General features: G+C 40.6%; 1 protein-coding gene across 2 annotated transcripts; it reads left to right on the forward strand.

The window, feature by feature from the left end:
• The first annotated feature begins 1,490 nt into the window (after nucleotides 1–1,490).
• On the forward strand, nucleotides 1,491–21,906 carry fmr1 (fragile X messenger ribonucleoprotein 1). Of its 2 annotated transcripts, none has more exons than XM_012922440.3 (15): nucleotides 1,491–1,913; nucleotides 4,805–4,857; nucleotides 4,947–5,040; nucleotides 5,379–5,450; nucleotides 6,026–6,174; nucleotides 7,400–7,493; nucleotides 7,665–7,781; nucleotides 7,951–8,121; nucleotides 8,274–8,352; nucleotides 8,468–8,595; nucleotides 8,716–8,802; nucleotides 9,160–9,391; nucleotides 10,588–10,824; nucleotides 11,377–11,456; nucleotides 14,149–21,906. In XM_012922440.3, the coding sequence occupies exons 1-15, from the start codon at nucleotides 1,863–1,865 to the stop codon at nucleotides 14,341–14,343; spliced, it is 1,839 nt and encodes a 612-aa protein (XP_012777894.1). In that variant the 5' UTR covers nucleotides 1,491–1,862; the 3' UTR covers nucleotides 14,344–21,906. The 2 variants fall into 2 exon arrangements, with proteins under 2 accessions (XP_012777894.1, XP_004563203.1); XM_004563146.4 differs by having other exon boundaries at nucleotides 1,492–1,913; nucleotides 10,624–10,824.
• Nucleotides 21,907–24,263: the final 2,357 nt, after the last annotated feature.

Genomic DNA, 24,263 nt, shown 5'->3' on the forward strand with positions numbered 1-24,263 from the left:
CCTGTTCAGCCTTTACACTTCAGACTTCTGTTATAATTCGGACGATTGCCATATACAGAAGTTCTCAGATGATACAGCCATCATTGGATGCATATCAGACGGGAATGATCAGGAATACAGGGGGGTCATCAGTGACTTTGCTGGCTGGTGTGAGACCAACGTACTCCAAATCAACGCTGGCAAGACAAAGGAGATGATCATAGACTTCAGGAGGAAGTCAACCCCTACAACACCGGTGAACATCCAAGGGAAAGATATTGAGATAGTGGACTCTTATAAGTACCTGGGTGTTCACCTCAACAATAAACTGGACTGGACTACAAATACAGACGTCCTGTATAAGAAGGGCCAGAGTTGACTCCACCTGCTGAGGAGACTGAGGTCCTTCGGAGTCTGCAGGACTCTGTTAAGGACATTCTATGACACTGTGGTAGCATCTGCCCTTTTCTATGCAGTGGCCTGCTGGGGGAGTGGATGCATGGACAGGGACAGGAGCAGGATTGACAAACTGGTGCGGAGGTCTAGCTCCGTGCTGGGATGTCCCCTGGAGTCTGTGGAGGTGGTTGGTGAGGGAAGGATGTTAGTAAAGGTGACATCCATCATGAACAACCCACATCACCCACTGCATGAGTATGTGAGTGGGCTGAGCAGCTCCTTTAGTCAGAGACTGAAACACCCTCGCTACAGGAAGGAGCGCTTTCTCAGATCATTCATCCCAACAGCAGTTAGACTCTATAACTCCTCAATCACAATGTCATAAGTCACTGGACACTGTGAACATCCACTGTCACCACTTCATGCATAATGGACCTTCCATGTGTATAGACATGTGCAGGTATATATGTATGTATATGTATACATATGTATATTTAGTGTGTACGTGTGTGTGTGTACATGTCTATAAACAGGAATAGTAGTGGTACAATAGCTATATCAAGCTATATAGTTTATGTCTTCCATATTTCCAGCCATATCCATAATCACATACTGTGTATGCTACCATTGTATATGGTGTATTATCTTACTTTTTTTCATTGATTGTACTTATTGTATTTTTGTATTTCCTTCTGATATCTGTACCTGAGCTGAGGTGACGCAAAAATTTCCCCGTTGTGGGATCAATAAAGTCTTATCCTATCTCTTATCTTATCTTCTTTGCAACAGATTCCAGTAGTTAGTTAAAGATAGTCAGTATTATGTTTGTGAATGCACATTGTAAAACCAAGTGAGGAAAAAGAGCAAGGTGGAATAGTTGAAATGTGGCTTGATAAATATGGAGAGGGATAAATTTGCTGTTTTCCCGGAGGGACTGGCGGGCCGTGCTGTTGGGATAATATATTTTTTCATTTTTTCTTAGAGCTCAAATATGGTACACCATAGGATAAACACAGCGGTCATTTTTATTTTGATATATTTCCTGTTATATCAAAGTGCATTCCTATTTATTACCCGTGGAGAGCAGCAACAGGCTCGGATGACAGTAAGCAGCCTCAGTTTTCAGTAGAGGAAGAAAGCGGAGACGTCACATGGAGAGATACAACAGCAGTAGCTGCTACACCACTAATCACACAACATTAACATAACTAGCTACTAAAAGCTAACCTGGCTAGCTAATTGTTTCGTCTTCTTCATGCAGTCGGATTTGCAAATTTGCAAGAAACAAAATTCATAGACGGTGCAAAACGGAAAACAATATTACGGTCACACACAGCTACCGTGGCCTCTTCTTGCATCCAGTAGGCAGGGTATTTAGGCTAGCTAGCGACTCTGCCTTGGCTAGCGTCAGGCTAGCCAGCTAGCTAGCTAGCTACTAACATCGCTATCGGTAGTTAGCTAGCTAGCGAGCTGTAGTAACTTACGTCATGGAGGAACTAGTCGTGGAAGTAAGAGGGACAAGTGGGGCTTTTTATAAGGTAAGTTATTGACTTTTGTCGAGTTTAGTGACCACCGTTCACACACTATGTACCAAGTAAGCCTAACTAACATGAAATTGTGTCACGGGGCTAGCTCAGTGTTATATGTGGGCCTCGGTGCTTCTGCTCAACGTCTACCGGGACCTGAAACCTGTAAACAAAGCTAACGCTGCGGTGGGGCTCTAACATCAGCGGTAGTGGATAAATTGGTGAACTATTGGTGATAATGACGCTTAACCAGGGTAGCTGTTTTAGCGGTATCGGTAACGCTGATGTGACTGCTGTACGATGGTACCCCTAAAGTGATGTGCAAGGGTTGGTTGCAGACTCACAAACATCAGAATCAATCATGGGTTGGCTGTTTTTTGTTTTTTGCTTTTGTCAAATAAGTTAATTCAGAGCAGCACACAGGGGCGATGGTTTGGCTAACCTTTATTGTGCCCGTAGCTGCCAGGTGTTTTCTTGTTTTGTCAAGACTGCAGAGATTTTGGGGTCAGTCAGGCAACAAGTAGATCATAAATCCGATCCCGTGACCTGCGTGTATCACTGGGGTGGGGTGGGGGAGATAACATAAGCAGTACAATGGGATAACACGCTAATTAGCAATAATTACTTACATTTGAATATTGTTTAATTCAAGGACACAAGAATACAATGAATGGTGAAGAATCTAAATAAAATGATACATTTATTATTTATTTATTTTAGCTGTCAGGTTTGTTGTAGTGTAAATATAGGATGACATATATCTCAAGTAAAGTTCTGACAGATGTCTTTTTAAAGCTAATAGTTTTGTTGTGGCCACATTAATGCGAGGTACATGAATGCTGTGAGTATGCTGTATAATCAGGGTAAATAGTAATTGGAATTAATCTTGATTCAGGTCACATACTCTCATTAAGCTCAGCAGTTGCCATGTAAACCATAGACTTTCATGCTGTGCTCAAAACTTGTATGCTTTCCCAAATCAAGAGGCTTTTCCTTTGAATGTAGGAAAGTTGAAGTTGGCACTGTCAGCTGTACTTTGGCTTTTAGCTAGGTGTGGCACTAAACAGAAGCCTTTCTTTTAATAGTTGCAATCATATTGTTAGCAAGTACAGAACCATATGAATGGGTGGGTGTGTCCGAACATTTGACTGGTGCCATAGCTTGAATGATAAGTTTTACTGTCAAACAGCTATGAGAAAAGTTAGGCTAATTTTTGTTAGATAGTAGTCTGGTTTGAAAAAATCCAGTCCCACCAGGTAACTCTTAAGAATACTTTCATTAGCCGTATATCTATCATAACCTACATGTATACCACCATTATATTTAATGTATTTTACCTTATGTAGATCAATCTAATAAGATGATGTAGGTGTGACTGCTTACAAGTATAAGCAGATACACAACAAGAGGGTGACTTTGGCAAATGTCTTTCTGTTCATCAGAAAATGCCCAGTGTGTTCACAGAGGCTTATTCATAGTGCTTAAAACTTAGGCAGTTTGTTCTTCTCTTGGCCCAGTATGATGTCACTGAGAGCAAATATCCCTAATATTGTCATCTTAGGTACACAGTTCTGACTGAAACCCCACCCACCTGCTGTTCACACCTTCTGTTTGCCAGGGGTTGACTGGCAGACAGTTGGCCTAATAGGAGTAGAGCTAAAATGGTTTAAAGATGAATTGAGCTGCACCAGCAAGAGATAAATGTGGATTATTTTAAATTGTGAATCATGCAAAGCTAGTGTAGTGGACTGTAATCGAGTAAAAGGAATAGTGTAATAGGTCCACTTTAAAGGAGACTTATTTACGGAGCAGTTACCTTTGCTAGATGGCAGCATAACTCCAACACAGGGAGTTGCATCTTACTGCAGATCATTTGCATGATTTCAATGTTAATAAGCATTCAAATTTTGGTTAATGAATCAAGAGTTTTGAACGTAATCATTTTAGTTAGTTGTTGTGAGGATGTTGATTAACTAAATGTGTAGTTGGCAAATAATTTTTATAATGTTTTTGGTGATAGTTGAACTGAAAAATGACACCCTTGTCTCTGGTATTATAGCAAAACTTAAAATATGCTCTTGGCTGAAATGAACAGCCAAGAGAAATAATGAGTGCATTCATCTGCCAAGTAAGAATAATACTAAAGAAATAATTGTAGAAAATGGTTCTGCCATAAATCACTTGAGTGAGAAACTTAATTTTGCGGTTTTTAAATTGCACCTTATGCAGCATAGAAGTCATTCCTCTTTTTTATTGTAATCTCAACAGCAGTACAACAATTGCAGTTTACTGCCAGTAGACTAAACTACATTATCTCCTAATGCACCCTCTGTGTTGCCCTCATATTTTGTGTTTTGGTATTTTTCCAGTTTTAACAAGATTAATGTTCTTGCTAAAGTCTGAACTTCGTTTCTGAGCGAGACAGTTCAGTCAGTCACAATCCTAAACATGCTCACAGGTCAGTGAGGTCCTGTCAAAATTGGTTTATTTGTTTTTTTTTAACCTTGGGAGTTTTGAGAATCTCTCCTTCTTGCTTCATTTCATCCACCACTGACTGCTAGCTTGCCAGGTTAATGCAACCCATTGGCAAGGCTCTCTAGCGCTCTCTTTTCCTTCTAGGCATCGCATGGCCTACTTGCAGTGTTTGACACACATGACACACACATCAGCTGTGTGTAGAAGCAGCGAGAGAGAGAGAGACTGAGCCAAACCTGGCTCGAGCCCAAAGCTCAAACTCCAGAAAAGGAAATTATTTAGGTTGTTTCATTGCTAGGAGCATTAGGATAAGGTCCGGCTTAAGCAGTAGAACTGGTTCCTGTTTACATGGTCGATGCCAGTTTGACTTGCACACTGACTATTTCAAAGATATTTCAAAACTGAATTTACTTCTGTGACTCTTGCAGGGCTTTGTAAAGGATGTTCACGAAGGATCTGTCATGGTAGCATTTGAAAACAAGTGAGTAAAGTAAAATATAACATTGTGTAATATGTCATTTCTTTGCCAAACAATAAAATGAACTTTTTGTGTTTGTTCCTCTGTCCCAGCTGGCAGCCGGAGCGGCAGATCCCATTCCAGGATGTGCGCTTTCCTCCTCCAACAGGGTTCTGCAAGGAGATCAGTGAGAGCGATGAGGTCGAGGTGAGAAAGTGATTGTTGCCATCAGACATGGTGGGTTTGGAAAGCAAAGTTGGTATAGCTGGGGAGCAGTTTGGAATAGCATGGAGCGGAGTGAGTAGAGTTGAATTTTCAGTGTAAAATAAGATTTTAAAAAAAGAGGGTGATGCTCCTTAGATAGTCTTAGATTTTCTGTTCTATCATTGGTAAATTAGTCTGACTTGTTATTTTTATTAATAATATTATTCACAATGATTTCCTGTATCAGTGTGTCCAGTTGTTTCTGTGCCAGTTTACTCTTATCAGCTTTGTTTAAAGGTGGGAATTATTTCTGAAATGAACTGTGTGTGTGTGTCTGCCAGGTGTATTCTAGGGCGAATGACAAAGAGCCATGTGGATGGTGGCTAGCCAAGGTTCGCATGGTCAAAGGGGAGGTAAGAGATGCTCCAGTTCATCTGTAAGGCTCACCAAGCAGCACTGAAACAACATGGCTCTGATAAATTTGCCTAAAACGCAGCCCAGACACTTGCTCCATCCTAAATGCTTTAATATCACAACTTCCTTTAGTAATACTAAATACAGCCATGTTTACTAACAACATTTTACACTCATGAAATGTTATGTACTCATAAAAATCCTTTTTATCAAGCTCACTGCAGATATTTAACTTCAGTGTAACATCATTTCTCTGGTGACAGATGTCAGTGTGTGGTTGAGTTTTACAATCCTGAACAACACATTAACTCAATGACTGATTGAATTCAGACTATATGCCCCAGATGTTCTTTATATCCTTGTATTTCCATTTTCCTCTGGATTTTTTGTGCACGTAAGCTCTTCCTCTGTTTGTCCTCCTGTTGTCTTACCACCATCAGATGTACTTTCTTCAAAATAAATTTTTAATAATATTTACACACAGCTCCAGCCTGTATGGGACTTATTTAAACTTTTGAAAAAAAGTGATGTTTTTCTATTGGATCGCTCATACTTGATCTGTCTTTGTTTCCAGTTTTATGTAATAGAGTACGCCGCATGTGAAGCCACATTAAATGAGATAGTGACGCTGGAGAGGTTACGGCCGGTCAACCCGAATAAACCAGCCACCAAAAACACCTTCATTAAGATCCGACTGGATGTACCCGAAGATCTACGGCAAATGTGAGTTTGACTTGCATGAATAAAGACTGGTGCACAAGTTTGAAATTATTTGGATTTTCTGTAATCCACATGGGGCCAAAAGCATGCATACACTACCCACTAACTTGTGCTTAAATGTCCCTTAGCAAGGTGCGCCTCAACCAGAAGCTTTTGGTAGCCATCACCAAGCTCCTAGCATAATTATAGCTGGACTGCTCATCTTGGCAGAATTGGTCAAGTTCATTTAAATTGGTTGATTTGTTGGTAAAGTTTAGGAAGTCCATTCCAGAGCCATTTCTAAATAACTAAAAATTCCAGAAGCATCAATTTAATGTTACCACTTTGACGAGGTCTAGGAGAAGACCCCAACCGTCACCCTCAGATGAGAGGAATTTGGTTACATTGTTCAGAAACAGCCAAGGCTCAGCTGTGCCCTGAGATTGAGACTGCTGGAACATCAGCAGAGAAACTAGTTTTACATCACCAAGAAAGAAGCCCCTACTCTATAATTGACGCCTTCAAGCATGATGGAAATTTGCACCTGTGCAGGTAGACAAGTCAGATGCCTTCTTTAAACTTTTGTTTTAAAGTTTTATTGTCAGAAGAGACAAAGACTGAGCTATTTGGTCATAATGACAAGGTATATTTGGAGAAGTAAAGATCAGGCTTTCAGGGCTAAGACCTGTACCAGCTGTCAGACATGGTGGTGTCATCATGCTGTAGGGCGGTTTTACAGAGCTGGAATACCTGAAATTCTTCAACTTCAAAAGACATAGTTGGGTGTTCCTACAGGATAATGACCCCAAACACATCAAAACTAGTTCTGGGATGGATAAGACAAACGAACATTTAGTTGCAACTTGAATTGAGACAATTAACCGACTATTCGTCTGGGTGCATCTGTATATTTAATCCTATATACATATTTTTGACCCTGTGTGCATGAGAGAAAATCCAAAATAATTTCACATTTGCCATTAAAGTTGTATGCTGCACAATCTTTTCATTCTAGAATATTAATCGTTCAAAGAAATAATTAAAAGCTTAAGATTACTGTTACATTCTTGACCACAACTGTACGGTCAAAACTTGACTTACTCCAGCTTGTATATGAGCCTGTACTCCCAGAAGAGTTTGTATGTGTACATGTATCCATAAGCTGTTATCACTGAGGACAAATTCATTTATTAAGCAACTTGTTTGCTGGTTTCACTATGATAAAGTATACGTGTTCTTGTGTTCCCAGGTGCTCCAAGGAATCAGCACACAAAGACTTCAAAAAGGCTGTGGGAGGGTTCAGTGTCACCTACGACTCAGAGAAAAAGCAGCTGGTCATTTTGGTTGGTCAAACTGTTGTTTTTCTTCTTAATGTGCTACATTTTCACACAATCATATCCTCTATTGACCCTTGCATAGCATCACCTTGAAGTGAAGTGCATCCATAGGTGACTTAAAACATCAGAACCTCACTCGTGTATGATATTAATGAGCGTAATGTTTGATTGTTACAGTCGGTGAATGAGGTCACAACAAAGCGGGCCAATATGATGAGCGACATGCACTTCAGGAGCCTCCGCACCAAGCTGTCTCTAATGCTGAGGAACGAAGAGGCCAGCCGACAGCTGGAGGTAGGTTACGCACAGCTCCAGCCTGTATGTGACTGTTTGGATCATTTTGCAGCCTGGGATGGAGAGTTTTTAAAGGGTTTCTTTTCAGTAAACTTACACACCCTCTTTGCTCTTTTGTGGAATTTATTAAATGTTAATTAATGAATTTTTTTGATGTGCATTTCTTCAGAGCTCCAGACAGCTGGCATCTCGGTTTCATGAACAGTTTGCTGTTCGGGACGATTTAATGGGTCTCGCCATTGGGACTCACGGGGCCAACATTCAGCAGGCGCGTAAAGTTCCTGGAGTCACTAACATAGACCTGGACGAAGAGACCTGCACCTTCCACATATACGGAGAGGTAGGAGGGCTTTACTTGTACACAAATGAGCTGAGACATAGATATGTAGAGCTTGCCCTCATTAATGTTAAGTGGGTACAAATTTAACAGACCAGCATGGGGTAAAAAAACACAAACAAAAGTAAGTATGCCTGTTTTGTATTTCATGGAAGGACCAGGATGCTGTCCGTATAGCCAGAAGTTTCCTGGAGTTTTCTGAAGATATCATCAAAGTTCCCCGGAACTTAGTAGGTGAGAAAGTCGCTCAACCGAGACAAAGAAATGAATCATCGGGTACCTTTATTTTACTTGATTTAATCCAGTTTCAAGTTCAGCCAGAGTGAGACTGATGTTTTTTCTCATGCAGGGAAGGTGATTGGCAAGAACGGCAAGCTGATTCAGGAGGTGGTTGACAAATCCGGTGTGGTTCGGGTTCGTATTGAGCCTGAGAACGACAAAAAACCATCAGCGGCAGCGGCAGCAGCTGCTGATGAGGTCAGTAGGGAGAGAAAGTTGCGTCGTGTTGCTGCATTAAAAATCATCACAGTAAATACAGCAGTGTTAGAGCTCAATCACTAAGAGGATTCAAACTCTCCTGGTCCTCCTCTGTCACAGGGAATGGTGCCATTTGTGTTTGTGGGAACCAAGGAAAGCATCTCCAATGCAACAGTACTACTAGACTATCACCTCAACTACCTTAAGGTTTGTGTCCTCAGTGATGTCATCTTCTACCAACCAAACATCAAAACGGAGCTAAAGGATGTGGTCAGGCAGGGATAGAGTGGTGGCCCCAGTAGGTAGAGTGGTGGCCCCAGTAGGTAGAGTGGTGGCCCCATGACCGGAAAGTCGGTGGTTCGAATCCACTGAACGGCTACCCTGGGGTACCCCTGAGCAAGGTACCGTCCCTACACGCTGCTCCCCGGGTGCCCAATGGCTGCCCACTGCTTCACTGAGTGAATGGGTTAAATGCAGAGAGGAATTTCCCCACAGGGATCAATAAAGTATACTTTCTTTCTTTTCATTGTTGACCTTCTGTGACGTTTTCGTTCATGTCCACAGGAGGTGGACCAGTTGCGACTGGAGCGTCTACAGATCGATGAGCAGCTGAGACAGATAGGCGGTGGAGGCGGAGGGGGGGGGACAGGGCCCCGAAACCCTAAAGACAAAACCTACGTGTTCGATAATGGAATGGGGCTCGGGATGGGCCGAGGAGGGGGAGGAGGAAAGCCCTATGGAGGAGGGGGAAGAGGTGGACGAGGGCGGAGAGGAGGAGGAGCTGCTTTTGCCTCAGGTTTGATAGTTACTGCATCTATATTACTGCGGGTAAACTACAAGAGCTGATGTACTCTCAAGTCAGTCAGCTGCAGATGTTTCATGTAAAATTTGTTACGTTGTTACTGCACTTAGTATTTTCAGGTATCTGTACTTGGGTATTTATTTTTATCACAACTTTTTACTCCCTACATGTTAGCATAAATATCTGTACTTTCTGCTCCTTGAATTTGGAAAACTGGCTCATTACTTTAGGTCTAACACATTTGAGGGAAGTAATTACTTTATGTTGCTGAGCACCTTTAAACATTCAACCAATCTGAACCTAAATGGAGGGAACAATAAAACATAGTCTGCATTAAAAGGAGTAATGTTTTTTTAAGTGGCAGCTGATTTCAGATGCAACGTTTCAATCAGCTAATGCATAAACTGTTTATATGCAGTTTGTCACACAGTGTGTTGCTAGCTACAGGTCCAGCTGCTGTATTTCACAGGTAGATAAAAGAATTACAGTTAACTTCACTCAGAGAAAGATGAGAAAGACAGGAGAGGAAGATGAACAGAGGTTATATTTAAAGGTGAGGACTTCTCATTGCCATTTGATAGACAGGACATTTAAATCAAGCATCAGCTTATATCTTGATGAATTCAGTTGTTTAAATCGACTCTGAGCAGCCTGCACACAAAGAAAATGTACTGGAGCTCTGAACAAAGACTATTGTTACTTATTTCTAAGTGATTCTTCTCCCTACGCTGCACCACTACAACCAACCTTAGGTTTCCTCACCAGACAAATCCCACTTGAGCCGCTGACTACACTAATTCTTCTGTTTAGGTATGGAGGTAAAGTCACCCATCAGCTGGTAACAGTATCCTCCAAAGAGCTACTTACTTTTATAAAAGTGTCAGAGCTTCTACTTTTTTAAAATAAAAAATTTTAATCAGTTTTTCACCTTTTACCAGATTTTTTTTTTTTAACAGAAGTACGTATAGGAGAAAGTCTCCTGTGATTGTTTGGTTTAGATGTAAAAGGCACAATGACAAAGCAAACGAGCAGATTCTCGGCCATAGATTTATGTTCTTGTGATTTCATTTCATATTGAAGTAAAGTGTTTGGACATCTGATATTTCAGTAAAAACGTTTCCCCAGGCGATGATCTGATTATGAAACGGCAATTAATCAAAGGTTGAGTCTGTGTTGTCTTTCCGAGGCAGCCGAAATTAGGTTGGACTTTGTCCTCGGTCCCCCAGGCACCAACTCTGAGGCATCCAACGCTTCAGAGACAGAGTCAGACCACAGAGACGAGCTCAGCGATTGGTCGCTGGCCCCCACGGAGGAGCTAATGACAGGAGGTGGGACCCTGCCCAGACGGACAGATGGGAGGAAGAGAGGAGGCGGCGGTGGGCTGAGGGGACGAGGAGGGAGAGGAAGAGGAGGGGGAGGATATAAAGGTGAGTGTTAATTATCATTGGCGGTCTTTGATCTTTTCACAGGACTCTTATCTCATTCCATGATTTTTCTCAGCCCATTTTTGGAGCATTTACACTTTGTCTAAAAAATGATCAATGCAAAAGCTTGCTAAATGTTTCTATTAATCAGATAATAATGAATGGAATTTATTTTCATTTGAAAAAATGAAAATATGAAAACGATTAAAGAGAAAAAAGTTGGTGTGTAATGACTCAAAAGAAATAACATTTTGAGATGCTTTTCATCAAATTATGGCCTAAAGAACGGAAATAAATCACATCATGAGATCTCTGCAGACCTCCTGTGCAAATAAATTCTCATTATGAGTTCTCTTTTCAAAACGATCCATATTTATATTGAAAGAAACTATTTCTCCCAACTTTAATCTAATTAGGATGTACACAAATTTCACCCTATTTTTACCTGGCAAAAGGTAGGTCACCTAAGACTGAGTCTACTGAGCCATGCGAAGATTGTTTACATGACTGTGGCTAACTTTGATTGCTAACTTGTTGTTTTTAATGTTGGTTTAGGTGAAGACATGCAGTGGAACGAGCCGAGAACTCGTCACATCAGAGACTCAAAGACAAGAGGCCAAGAAGACACTCTGCAGGTAACAGTCACAAACAGCTGCTGCCAAGTTATTTTCATGTCATTGTTTAAAGTCTAATATCTTTGAAACGCTCCTCAAAATTCTGTAAACATGCTTTTCAGTGAGCATGCCCTGATTGATCCTTCTTTCTGGCATTAAAAAAATGGCCAAAATGCAGAAAAAATTCAAGTATTCTAAATTCAGTATGACCTGAAATGAGTGACTAAATCCATTAAAGCATCAGGAAAGTGTTCAAGGATATTTTTCAGTCATCTGTAGGACCAGGGTTTTTTGTAGGCACATCTGTCACCCCTGGTGGTCATTAAAAGGAAAAAAACTACATCTGTCTTTATAGTTTTACACCTATAGTTTGTTTACTCCGGTTCAAATCAGATGTTTGGTTTGTCTTCACACAGAAAAAAGTGAAATAAAATGCGTCACTACAAACCATGTGACCATTCAGTCGTCTCATTGGTCAGATGTGTCTGGAGCGGGTGCATAAAAAAATGTAAATACAGGAAGAAGGTGCTTTGCTCTGGACTACTGGAGAACGCAGAGCGTTTACGTTCATTTCACAGCTAGCTGCTGAACAGACCTTTGCGCATCTATAGTGCCTTCCCGAGATCAGCGTACATAGTTATGGGATGTTTTGTAGCTCAAACTTGTAACGTACTCCTGTTAGCTGATTCATGTTGTGTTCATACCTGCACAAACAAACCACACAAAATGTGGGGAAACGAACAGAGTTAGAACTGACAACACGCCGCAGGTGTGCAAACACCCTTCTACTCTTCATGGCTCCCTTTTAGAGCCACCCTCAAGTGGCCATTACAGGAACTGCAGTTTTTGACCACTAATTTTATTTTGCAGCTACAAAGTTTGGAAATTCTGTTTCAAGCAAGACATTTAAAGGAGGTGATGATTGTTTACAGTGAGATGATGTAGATCACTTACAATGATAAGATAATACAGCTGAATAATATTTGAGGCTGACTGTAACTATTTACGTTTCTATTTTAAGCCCTGCTTATTTAATGAATTCTCAGTGCTTTGCAAAAACAATCCAGCTACTTCAGCATACTGGCAAATATTATGAGACTGCTACTAATTTTTGAATCATTTCTTCTGCAAATATCCTTACACCACTGTCACAATCAACAGTGCTATTTTCTGCATATCAAATGTTCCCTCTGTTTAACACTCCAAACCTCAACTGTCAACAAGACACTCTCTGTGTTGTCACACACTCAAAGTCCTGCCTGTTCTCACTGAACATCACTGTAGGACACTTTCTAAGATGGGGCTATATTTAGTCCTAACTTAACTTTCTGCTTGATTCGTGATTGCAGCAGGTTTGACATATGTAAAGGTGCACAGCACGGTGGGGTGATGGTTAGTACCACTGCCTTACAGCAAGAATCTCCTGGATTTGATCCACCTGGGGCCTTTCTGTGTTTGCATGTCTTGCTCATGTCTGTGTGGGTTCTCTCCGGAAACACCAGCTTCTTCCCAAAGTCCAAATACATGTGGGTTAGCTTAACTGGGGATTTTAAGGTGGCCGTTGGTGGTCCCTTTTGCCCCACAGGACCTCTGAGGTGATCTAAGGAACATTGGCAGTGGACACTTGTGGTCTTTTTTTGGAGGAAACTTGTTCTATAATGAATTGTGATATGAAACACTTGAAGGCTGTGTTGTTTACATCAAGTGTTTTTGCACTATGGTGGACATCACCATACTGTGCTGTTTGGGACACTACAGCCCTTCAGGTGCTACTGCTATATAAGGGTTTGCCCGTTCTGCAGCAGTTTTTAGGTGGGTGGTGCATGTTAAATAACAGCTGCATGAACACAAGGACCAAAGCTCTTTTAGCAGATTTGTGCATCATAACAAGGTGATCATTGTTTTTCACGTCAGCTGAAAGAGGTACTGAAATTGTGGCGTATAGCATTGTTCCTGCTAATTAAAGTCAGATTTTCAGTACAGCTGTGAACGGACTGTACCAAATGCTTCAGATAAGCACTGACATCTGTGTGAATGATCAGTGTATGCAGAGACAGGTGGAAGTCCGCCCTCTATCTATCACACAGTTCGTGTTGACAGCTGGTCAGCTAGCATTGACTCATACACAGTAACAGAGTATAAACCACTGTTCGTTTCTCAGCTTTGTCTCAGAGAAGAACTCGTTTTCTTTAGTCTGACCCTCCTGAATGCTCCTCCTCTGCTTCTAGTAGTGGATTTACTGAGATGCAAAATATTTTACAGGACAGGCAAAATATAATTTCTATTACTTTTATTTTATAATAACCTTTTTGTGAACGATGCATTTCTACAGTTTATTAACCAAATAAAACAAAAAACAGAATTGCCATACAAAAACCTAAAATAACCAGGCTGAAACCAAACGGATAAATAACCTGGTGCAGGGAGGACTGAGGCAGGTGCAGGTGCTGCCCCTCCCTAAGTCTGGTCCTGCTGATGGGTTTTTCCTGTTAAAAGGGAGTTTTTCTTTCCCACTGTTTCTACTGCTTGCTCATAGGATTGTTGGGGTTCTCTCTCATAATACTGTTACAATATAAAGCACCTTGAGGTGACTGCTGTTGCTATTTGGTGCCATATGAAAAGCACGCAGCAGGCTGCACCGAGGGTAAAGGGAAAGTTAGCTGTGTAGTGTGGGGCCAGACTCTTATGGATTTCTTTATTTTTCTACCCGCAGATTCGTGTGGACGGGAACAACGAGCGTAGCGTGCAGCACTCCTCAGGTGGCCGAGGCGGTCCGTCCTCGTCCCAGGGCAGTCTCAGTGGCAGCGGCGAGGGACAGCCCCGCCATCATCATCAGAGACCTACTAGAGACAGAGGGATGAAGAAGGAGAAACAGGACGCTCCCGCGCTGGTGAACGGAGTGTCGTAGATACCCCACTGGAGGACCTTCTCACTTAGACACACACACACAGGCAACTCATCACAGAACATCGTAGAGTCTCAGTCTCTGCTTTTTCTTTTCTGTCTCTGTCTAACACAAGAATACACATATTTCCATCAGCATGGAAGTGTTTACAGTAGTGAAGTCTTAGGCTGGAGGTGATCTTGTATCTGCTGGTCTGGTCTGTTCTTGACTGGTGTTGTATCTCCTGCGCATTCTCTGGATGAAAGAAGAGGAGGAATTAGACTAAAGCTCATCTCACAAACAACCATTAACACCAAACATACTCGTGCCCCACTAAACCAACATAGTTTGTTTACTGATGCTCCATTTGGACTTGCTAATGTGAGAGAAAAAAATGAGGCAAAAGAAATCATTGGCCGTTGGGAATCAAAGATTTGCAGCCACTGGAGAAAGCAGGATGGAATATGTGCCCTCGCTCCCTGAAAAGCACACTTTTAGGAGGTGGCTTCAGTTTTTTCAGCAGGTCTAAATTTTATTTTTGGTTTTTGTGAAATCTCCAACACATCCTTTATAATGGAACTGTTTTGTCCAGAGAAGCGAGTCTCTGTGGGAAATCAGCTCTATTATTCCACAGAGACTTTTGAGGTTAACTATCAATTTAAACACATCTTTTCAATAAGGGGCAGAAACGTTTCGGTGTCACCTAAATGACATGCAATCCTATGGGGATTCAGACTGGAAGATGATGTTTGTAGAGGGCACTTTATGGACTTTCTTTCTTTCTTTCTCTCTTTCTTTCTAACGTAGTTATTGTTTCTTTCTTCTTTTTCTTTTTTTTTCAACATTTAAAAGCATCCATGTTTCAGAATGAAATGCAAACGGGGAGGCATGAGCTCTGAAGTCACCTGTGTTTTGTTTCCCGTTGCCTTGATATTCAGATTCAGTAAAACTTATCGAAATGTACAAATGGAGAGACATAAATCTGAGGCACACTGATGCACATAAACTGCTTAAACACAGCGACTCCCATGAGTTTGTGTCAGGGTACATATTGTTATGAACTGTTCTCCTTTCCAAAGGAAGGTTACACTCCTGTACAATGACCAGAAATGCATTATTCCTGCGTGTTTACAATTAGTCTACCATAAACACTCCACATGTGTGCAGTGGTGTTAGTCCACAGTGAGGGACTACGCTCCCTGAACTCATTCATCTCATCTGTAAAGAGCTGTCAGCAGGAATCACCATCCTATACCAGACTCTTCATCCTCTTCAGTGAAGGGTGCAGACTGAAGCTAGGCGTATTTTGGTTAGGTCCACGTAAACCTGGCTTGATGCCCGTTAAAGTCATTTCTTTTGCTTTCAGACAAGCAGGATGCGTTTAGAGCAGCTAACTCCTGTCGCACCACTTTGTTTTTCTTAATTTATGAAACTCTTTGTATTTAACTTTGCCATGACAAACTTATTTGAAGTGTAACTGTAGAGGACATGACAGACTGTTGAGTTTTTCCTTGACAAAATAAAAATTTGGCCTAAGTTTTATTCTTTTTGGTGATCTTATTCCTGACCCGTTCAGTTCACATATGTTTTCTTTTAGTTTTTTTTTCTTCTTGTTTTTGAACAGTAGAGCAGTGTGATAGCAGTCATGCTCCATCCATTGATTTTCCATCCATCGATTTTTCGATCCATCGATTTTCTGATTCAGGGTCTTGGGGACTAGGGCTGATCCCAGCTGACTTTGAGAGGCAGAGGTCCATCACAGAGCCTTTTCCATCCACACCCACTGAAGTGTGTGAAAAGTCTTTATCTCTGTGCCTTTGATTTATGCTCCTCCATTTCTCTGAATTTGGCCTGAACAGATTAGAACTTTTCATCCTGCCTGTTCAAACCCAGCGCTACACCCCTCATTTAAAACATACTGCAGATGGATGTTTTGTAGAGTGAGTGGTTGTGTGACCCTGTTTACATTGGTTTCCATTGTTTTGAGGAGGCACAGCGGTGTAGCCTGCTGAGGTATTTTATTCTAGGGTGAGACCAGTTTTCTGACCTTGCTCGATACTTTTCTGCTTTGAGTCAGAGCTCTTCGAGGCGCTGACGTAAACAACCGGAGCAGCAGACGGTTCGTCTTCAAACAGCTCAGTAACTTTGTGTTACCAGTGCAGGCTTTCAGACAACAAAGGAGCAAGACTAAGCAGGACATCGCTTCAAGCTCTTGAGGTGTTCCAACCTGCTGTTCGGTTGACACCCCAGTTGATCACTGACTTCGTAAATATGTTGAATAGAAGGATCCTTAGGTTCACCGTAAACATCTAAATAGCGAGAGTCAAATGTAGGCTGCAGCGAGGCTGTTGGTCATTGACATCGTCAAGTTGTCCTAAAGTCAAAGCGACTGCTGTGCTGTATACAGGCTAGTGTAGAGAGTACCTGTGGACCTGTGGGTGATTATGATGAAAATAATACTCATTAGTTCGAATAAAGTGACGGTCAGTGTAAAAGACAAGCAACAAAAAGCTGTTCTTAAGGTTTCTCTGTGCATTTGTAGGCACATTTCACTGGAACATCTCGCCACTAGTTTCTAGCACTGAATCTGGAGTAGCAGGTTCGCTGTGGGTTATCCAGGTTACATTATTCCACTGGTTGTTACAGTAGCATAGGACTTTCCCAGGAAGAATCCACTGGATATAAAGTTAGATCACACAGCGTTAAAAGAAACCACGTCATCATGGGTGATCACGATACCCTAATCTTTTTTTGTTCCTTTAAAAAATTGTTCCACAAGTATTGGCAATCAAATTGTCCAAGGTCTGAGAAAATTTCAGTAAGAAAATTGGTGCCAATCTCTACTAAACAATGACGTTTGAGCCATTGCGTATTTAGATTAGCAGGGGCTCTAAACAGTTAGCCAAAGCTAACCAAACCTGGTGACCAGCACCTCCGAATGCCGGTCGGAGGACCAGCAAACCAGTCACATTCATTTAGGCTTTCTTTTTCTGATTTTGTTAAACTCATTTTTGCCTTGTTTCGATTGAAACTTTACTGTGAATTAAGGTGTACTGACCTGGATTTATTGGTGAGAAAAGCAGTAATGGTATTGCCCAACAGACTGCTTTTATTAAGAGCACCATCAATAAGCACTGCAGAAAATAAATTTACAGTATGTTCAATTAAATTCCAGACTGTCAGAAACAAGAGCTCTCTCCTCTTGGTAATCACCAGCTCACTGGTAACCCGTTCTCGGTTACATTTTGAATCCTGTTCCTAACCCTACATTTGTCACCAATAACCTGGGGGATGACCAGAGGTTAAAAGTCATGGCGAGCAAATCCATGTGAATGCTGTGAATGCTCAGGGAAACCTTAACTATATTTTGTGTAACATGTGCCTTTAATTGTGGCTAGCATCACAGCGTAGACTTGTAAATCAGGGATGATGAGATGTTACTAACGGACCAGATGAATAAAGACGGCAGCTCCTGTAGCGCAAATCCTCTTTGGTCGTCACTGACAATGCTGAGCATCTCGAGCTTCCTCTAAAAGTCTAAGGGCCGTTTATGAGATGGGTGATTTTTGGCACTTCAGGAAACTGCCTTGTTTAACCACCTGGTCTGGACACACTGAAGGTGTTGTAACCTTGTGCAGTTGACAAACGTAAGCCTGTAGCTCGGGACCTGGTTCGACTTGTTTCTGAAATGGATTCGGTTACTTCTGTGGGAACATGCAGAGATCAACTCTGAGCGGCTACTTTCATGCCAAAGAGAGGCATGTTCTCTGTACTCACACCTTTTAAAGGGTTTTCAGTAAAGACGACCCAGTGCAGCGTCACTGCTGCTCTCACCGAACCGAGAAAGCAGCTGAAGAGATTTCAGAGGTTGAGCCAGGTCTTCTCTTTAACAGACATCGGTGTACTTTTTCAGTCTTGCGGTGCATGCATTTATTTATTTTGGATCTTAAAGACATTCAGTAGATTTGGACACATTCAAAAGATAAGTTTAAGTTTGTTTTCTTTTTTTTGGATCAGTGTTGCTTTGTCTCAGTTCTTCTTGACCTGAGTTCGGCTAGCAAAGCCAGCGATGAATAACATCGTATGTGAATAGACAGTGATACCACTTTCACCTTTTTTAGGAAATGTCACAGGAAGTAACCAGTCGTGAAACAGGCTTTCTTTGAATTTCATTTTTTCCTTTTACAAAAAAGTATTATGGCTGTCGGCTTTACTTATCATTAATCTGTTAGGACCTTTGCTTTTACTGCAGCCATGTTGCATTTTTTTTTCCTCTGTAAGCGTTCTCAGCAGTGCATCGACAGATTGCTCGAGTGAAAGTAACCCATTTATTGTCAGTAGAGCTTCAATATTATGGAGTTTCTGTATTTAAAGAAAACGGTTAGAAAAAGAAGGGAGGATGGCATACTGTATATAATGATGTCATTATTTGTCTAAGAAAAGATGTTTCAAATGTGCACTTATCCTGATATATTCTTTGTTTTCTTTTTAGTTTGCTAGAACTCTTGATAATAAACTTAACGTGTGGAAAAAATAGTGTTCTCCAAGCAGGATTGAGTCACATTCAGCTTTCATTAATAATGAGATGTCCATAATTTTGCACAACTTTACTGAAAGAGAGTTTTTTGTTTTTTCTTTTGTTTTTGCCAGACGGGGAAAATCCACAATGAATGGTTGAAATCACATACAGAAGGTTTGCTAAGACTGATTTTGACTAGTCTGTACAGTGTTTAGTTGATTCAGTGGCACTGTGTTACTTTTATAATGCGTCCACTAATTTTCTGAAACAGCAATTAAGTCCATCCAAATAATGCACCAAAGTTCATAGTGATACTCCATCCAAAATATATTATTTAGTATACCTGTCTGGTTGGGCATAATTTAATTTAAAAAATGTCCAGTGACATTTTTCAACTCAGGTCTTTGGTAATGATTGGCCATGTTTACCACTAGCTACCACTATCCACTAGTCCAGCGGTCCCCAGGCCACGGACCGGTACCGGTCCGTGAGTCATTTGGTACCGGGCCGGGAGAGTGAGACTCTGGTGTGAAATGTATGGTTTTCAGGGTTTTTTATCGGTTTTTAGCGTTATTTTGTTATCGTTTTTTTTCGTTAACTCGGTTTTCCTGGGTCTTTTCACTTGTGTTATGAATAAATCTTATTTTTATTGGTATCGGTACTAGTTTTATTTTGTTGTATTTATCCGCGACACCTTAAAGGCCGGTCCGTGAAAGTATTGTCGGGCACAAACCGGTCCGTGGCGCAAAAAAGGTTGGGGACCACTGCACTAGTCCACCAACGGACCATGTAAGGTTAGGGCTGAGTTTTGTCTTAGCCATACGTACATTTTCAGCGTTAATCCATTGATTTCTTTTATTTGGGTGTTCCAAAGAGCCACCAGTTTTTTAAAGGGTTGAGGTTAAACTAGCTAGAACTTGACCAATATCAACAGTTAGTCCTCAAATATGATGAGACCATCAACATTAGGCTCATGTCTATGTGCTAACAGATGCAGCTAAGAGGTGGTTAGCCTAGCTAAGCACAGGTTCTATCCAAAGTTTAAAGGCGCCTTTAGGGTTGCTGAAGATGCACTGAAATGTTAAAATGTGGTGAATTAAGCTTGTAATTGGTAATTAAAAAGCATTCATTTAACTTATTAGGTACAGCTTGTTATTGGGTGACCATAAGTCTGCTTAGCTGTTTACCCCATAGCATAATGCCATGCTAAGCTAATTACCTCTTTGTTTATTTTTCTCCCATAAAGGATGCATTGGTCTACCTACAAGCATGTACCAGCTTTGGTAAAAGCTTGCCTCCTTCTGTAACTGAAGTAACTCATGTTTAATGCGGATTTTCCCTTTAATTTAAAGCCAGTAAATGTGTCTTATACCCTGGACTTGTCATCTTTTTATGTACAGAGACCCAAATGACTAATGAGAGTTTTGTTAGGATTCCCTTAACCTCTTTTTCTTTTAAAATACTGTAATGTTTTCATAAATTTACAGGTGAGACTTTTCTTGCAAGAGCTGATTCTCTTTGAAATGACAAAAAAAAAATTGTATTGAGTCTACAAATGTCCTACTTTCACACCGTCGCACCAGTGACAATGAAATTCTTTGCATTTTTGTGTGAGCTACAACCTGCTTGTTGGTGTATTTTATTGTGCCTCCTAACACAAAGTTCAGAGTAGAAGTTTTTAATTTCCAGACCGAAAACTACATTTGGGAGAGCTGAAGTTTTTTTTTTTTTCATGCTTTGGTTGCCTTTTTAGGGGCATTACTAACAAACTATAGTTTGAAACCAAGGCTTATATACTGTGGAAAATGTACATTTAAAAAAAAAAAAAAAAAGCAGTAAAGGACAGTTGCATGCTGACCAGTTTGGGTCATTGGAAAAATGGTACTAAGGAAGCCTTTACGTTCAAGTTTCCACAACTTACTGGTTGTGGCCTTGTTATTCAGTTCTGTGGTTTTTGAGTGACTTGCATTGGAAACAACTCACTGTGAGTATCCTGATACGTGGTATCTAGCCATGGGAAACACTGCACATGTGGTCACAAGGGATGAGGCATCAGAAATGTTTCCCTAGAAACAGATTTGCGTGATATGTGAAGTCCCTAAAGAACGTTTAAGACTAGAAACTCTTCACTGTGTCCACCTCAGTGGCACTGATTCCTAGAGATTAATCAAAAGAACCGTATAGGTTGTAAAGATGCGCTGTACATTGTTTGACACCCCAGTTTAAATTTCAGTGGTGGGGTTTAAAATGCCTCCCTAAAAAGCTGTTAACCCACATGAAGTTTCAAAATGTGAGCCTAGTGGGTTTGGGATGAAGGTTTGTCTGCTTGTGACATTTTCAATCTTTTTAGCATTGTCATTGCAAATAGACTGTTAATAACTGAGTGCAGAAATAACTTTCACTGGAGGTTTCTGCCTTACAGGACAACAAAGAAACGGCATGATTGAAAGTTTACTGTCAGTTGACATAAATACAACAATACAAGTATTGGACAGTTTTTCTTGTGAAACGTTGCTGTGTTGAGGATGTTTTCTGGCAGATTGTCTGGTGGTACCTTGTTTTTTTTCTTGATAGAGAGGGGATCTGGATGATTTGATGTGCATTTGGTGTGGATTCTTACTCTTACAGCAACAGTTTAACGTACAAAGGCAATGACGTGACCAAAGTATGGACCCGTCACGTTGGGGTTGCAGCATGGTTTACGGGGAACCATCTAAAGAGATGAGACCTAAAATTGTCATTGTTGTTGGTTGCTATTCCACAGCACATGTCAGCAGACATTTATTTGCAGAATGTATATACATAAGCAAATACTATCTAGGCACATTGTTGGCTGTTCAACTATATTATGCCAGGAAGTGAAGACACACAGAGAATCTGTAGATACTTCAACCAGGGTAGAGAAAAAAAACCCGCTGTAAAACCTTGTGTGCACTTTTTGGGCATTTTTCTTTTCTTTTGTACATACTACTACTAGCATTTAAGATGTTTGGGTTGACATGTCTGGTTATAGTGCAATATATTTTGTATGCAAGCAGTTTCAATAAATAAAGGTCGATCTTCCTCAATTAGTGCTGGCTGTTTTTTTTATTTTACCTTAGCATGCGGGCAGTTTGATAACAGAACCAAGATCATTTGATTGTTGGTCCCTTGTTTTGCAGAGGAGTTAGTCTTTACTCCATTATTGCAAGGTGTCCTCCAAAACAAGCCCAAATCATCATCCTTCCACCACCGTGCAAACCTAAGCCTTACTACCATTTCTCTAGTGTAGGTGGTAGGTGGGAAAAAATTGTGGATGCAATGTAAAAGGACACACAATCCCATTCAACTGTAGCATTTAAAAAAAAATTTAAAAGCAACAACAGCAGTCAGAAATACCCTCCTGTTTTCACTGCCCCATACACACATTAATTTCAAAACAACACAGAAGTTGGGCCATGAACCTGTGTGTGTGCACCGGTTGTATGTGGAGATCCAACGTGAAACTATAGCACAGCAGATTCAATTTATTCTGAATCCCATAACGATGATAATTTAGCTTTATCAATGGGAAAATTAATTTTTAACAGAACTTCCTGAACTGGAGAGCCATTGCTGCTCACCTTGACCATCGGCAGGCTCTTGACAAACACATGTCTTTGGACTTTTGTGGTCTGATCTTTGGACAGATTTGCTGGGACATTCACTCCTGGAAGATTGTGGTGTTAAAACATACCTGAATGCTTCAAAGCATTCTCTGTCCCCTACTCAGCCTACTTCTCCAACAGGCTTCTTCCTGTTAGAAGTGCGTCCTTCCTTCCCACTGTGGTCAAGTGCTGCCCATAGGGATCATCTGATTATTGGGGTTTTCTCTCTAATAGTGTGGGGCCGTTACCTTAAAACGTAATGCACCTTTAGCTGTAGGTGACTGTTGTTGTGAATTGGTACTATATTAAACATAAATTGCATTAGGTTGAGTATAGACATCATCAGCATTTTGAGGCCTTCGGTGAAATGACCACTTAAATGAAAAGAGGCTGTTACGAAAGTGAATCAAGAGTCAAGGCCAAACCGCTCTACTCTGCTGCTGCCTCTAAAATTGGACAACGACAAACTCTCGAAAATCATTTAGACACAATTCAAGTGGAAATTAGAATAAGTGTCCTAAACGACTAAATACTTACAATCAGCACTCACCATAGTCCTCTGAAGCTTTCTCATGAAAATCCACTGAAAGCAAATAAAAGAAAATCAGATTAAGCATTTATAACTGCTTATTAACAAGGTGATTATGTTTTACTTATCCCGAGAGCGTCGACTGTGTGAGAGTTACTGCTTGTTTCTTCTCAGGCTTTAGAACTTTTCTAATATTCCTGTTTATAAAAGAACTGAACTGCACTGAAGAGCAGCCAAACATTAGAAAAGACTCCTTATTGGATGTGTCCTTAGATTTGAAAAGATTATAAAAAGATTATATTTACATGTAAATTAGTGATGAGATTGCTTTTAGTTTCAGTGAATGTTAACTTCACTCGCACTGTAAAAGTAATAATCAAAGCAGTATTTATTAAAAAGCATCTGGACACGATGTTACCTTTTGTTCTGAAACTTTGAATCGAGTCTGTGTTTGTTGACTTTGTTGAATCAGTTCATTGAGCTTCAGGTAAATACCGACATACTGAACTACTAGACGTTAAAAGGAATTTGCGTTATTATTTCATTAACTTTGCCAAATTGAATTATAAGTATTTAAATACATACATATTTGTTTGCTTTTTGGAAATTAAGATAAACGTATTTATTATTTAATAAAATAAACAATGAAACAAATCCATACATGTATTACGTCCACAAAAATAAACAATTAAAATAATTGTACTCAAACTGATCTAAAGTAGATTAAAATGGGTTTCAGTGGGGCAAATAACAAAAACACTTTTCACACACAGAATGAATATATACAAAATATAATACTATTGTCTTAAAAGCAGGTCACTGGTGCCTGAGGCTGCAAAACAAGCCTGAGTTATGACCCGTCCACCACCATGCTTTGGTTTGTAGACATGAGGCGTTTGGGTGTGGTTCGGTGCTGTACTGTTCTCTCTATGTGTTAAACTCCCTGAGTGTGAACATAGATAAACAGCCAGCCAAACTCCTTTTCAAGAGCCAGGAAGGTGAGCGTACTTGCTCCTTTAATGACTCCAAACATAGCAATCATCTTGCACTGACATCATTGAACTGGAGTGAAAGACTATTGCTTTCTGAAGGACTCCTTTGAAGGATTGCTTTGGATTCCACATGAATGATTACAAAGTTGTAGCCATGCTTTTCCCACTGTTCTCTGCATTTCCTGCTTCCTGTCTATACACATGTCAAAATAAAAGCCTTCCTGTCTATCCAGATGTCAAAATAAAAGATTCACAATTTTCCGATGTATAACAATAGA

The sequence above is a fragment of the Maylandia zebra genome, linkage group LG2 (genome assembly GCF_041146795.1).
Source record: "Maylandia zebra isolate NMK-2024a linkage group LG2, Mzebra_GT3a, whole genome shotgun sequence".
Classification (NCBI taxonomy): domain Eukaryota; kingdom Metazoa; phylum Chordata; class Actinopteri; order Cichliformes; family Cichlidae; genus Maylandia; species Maylandia zebra.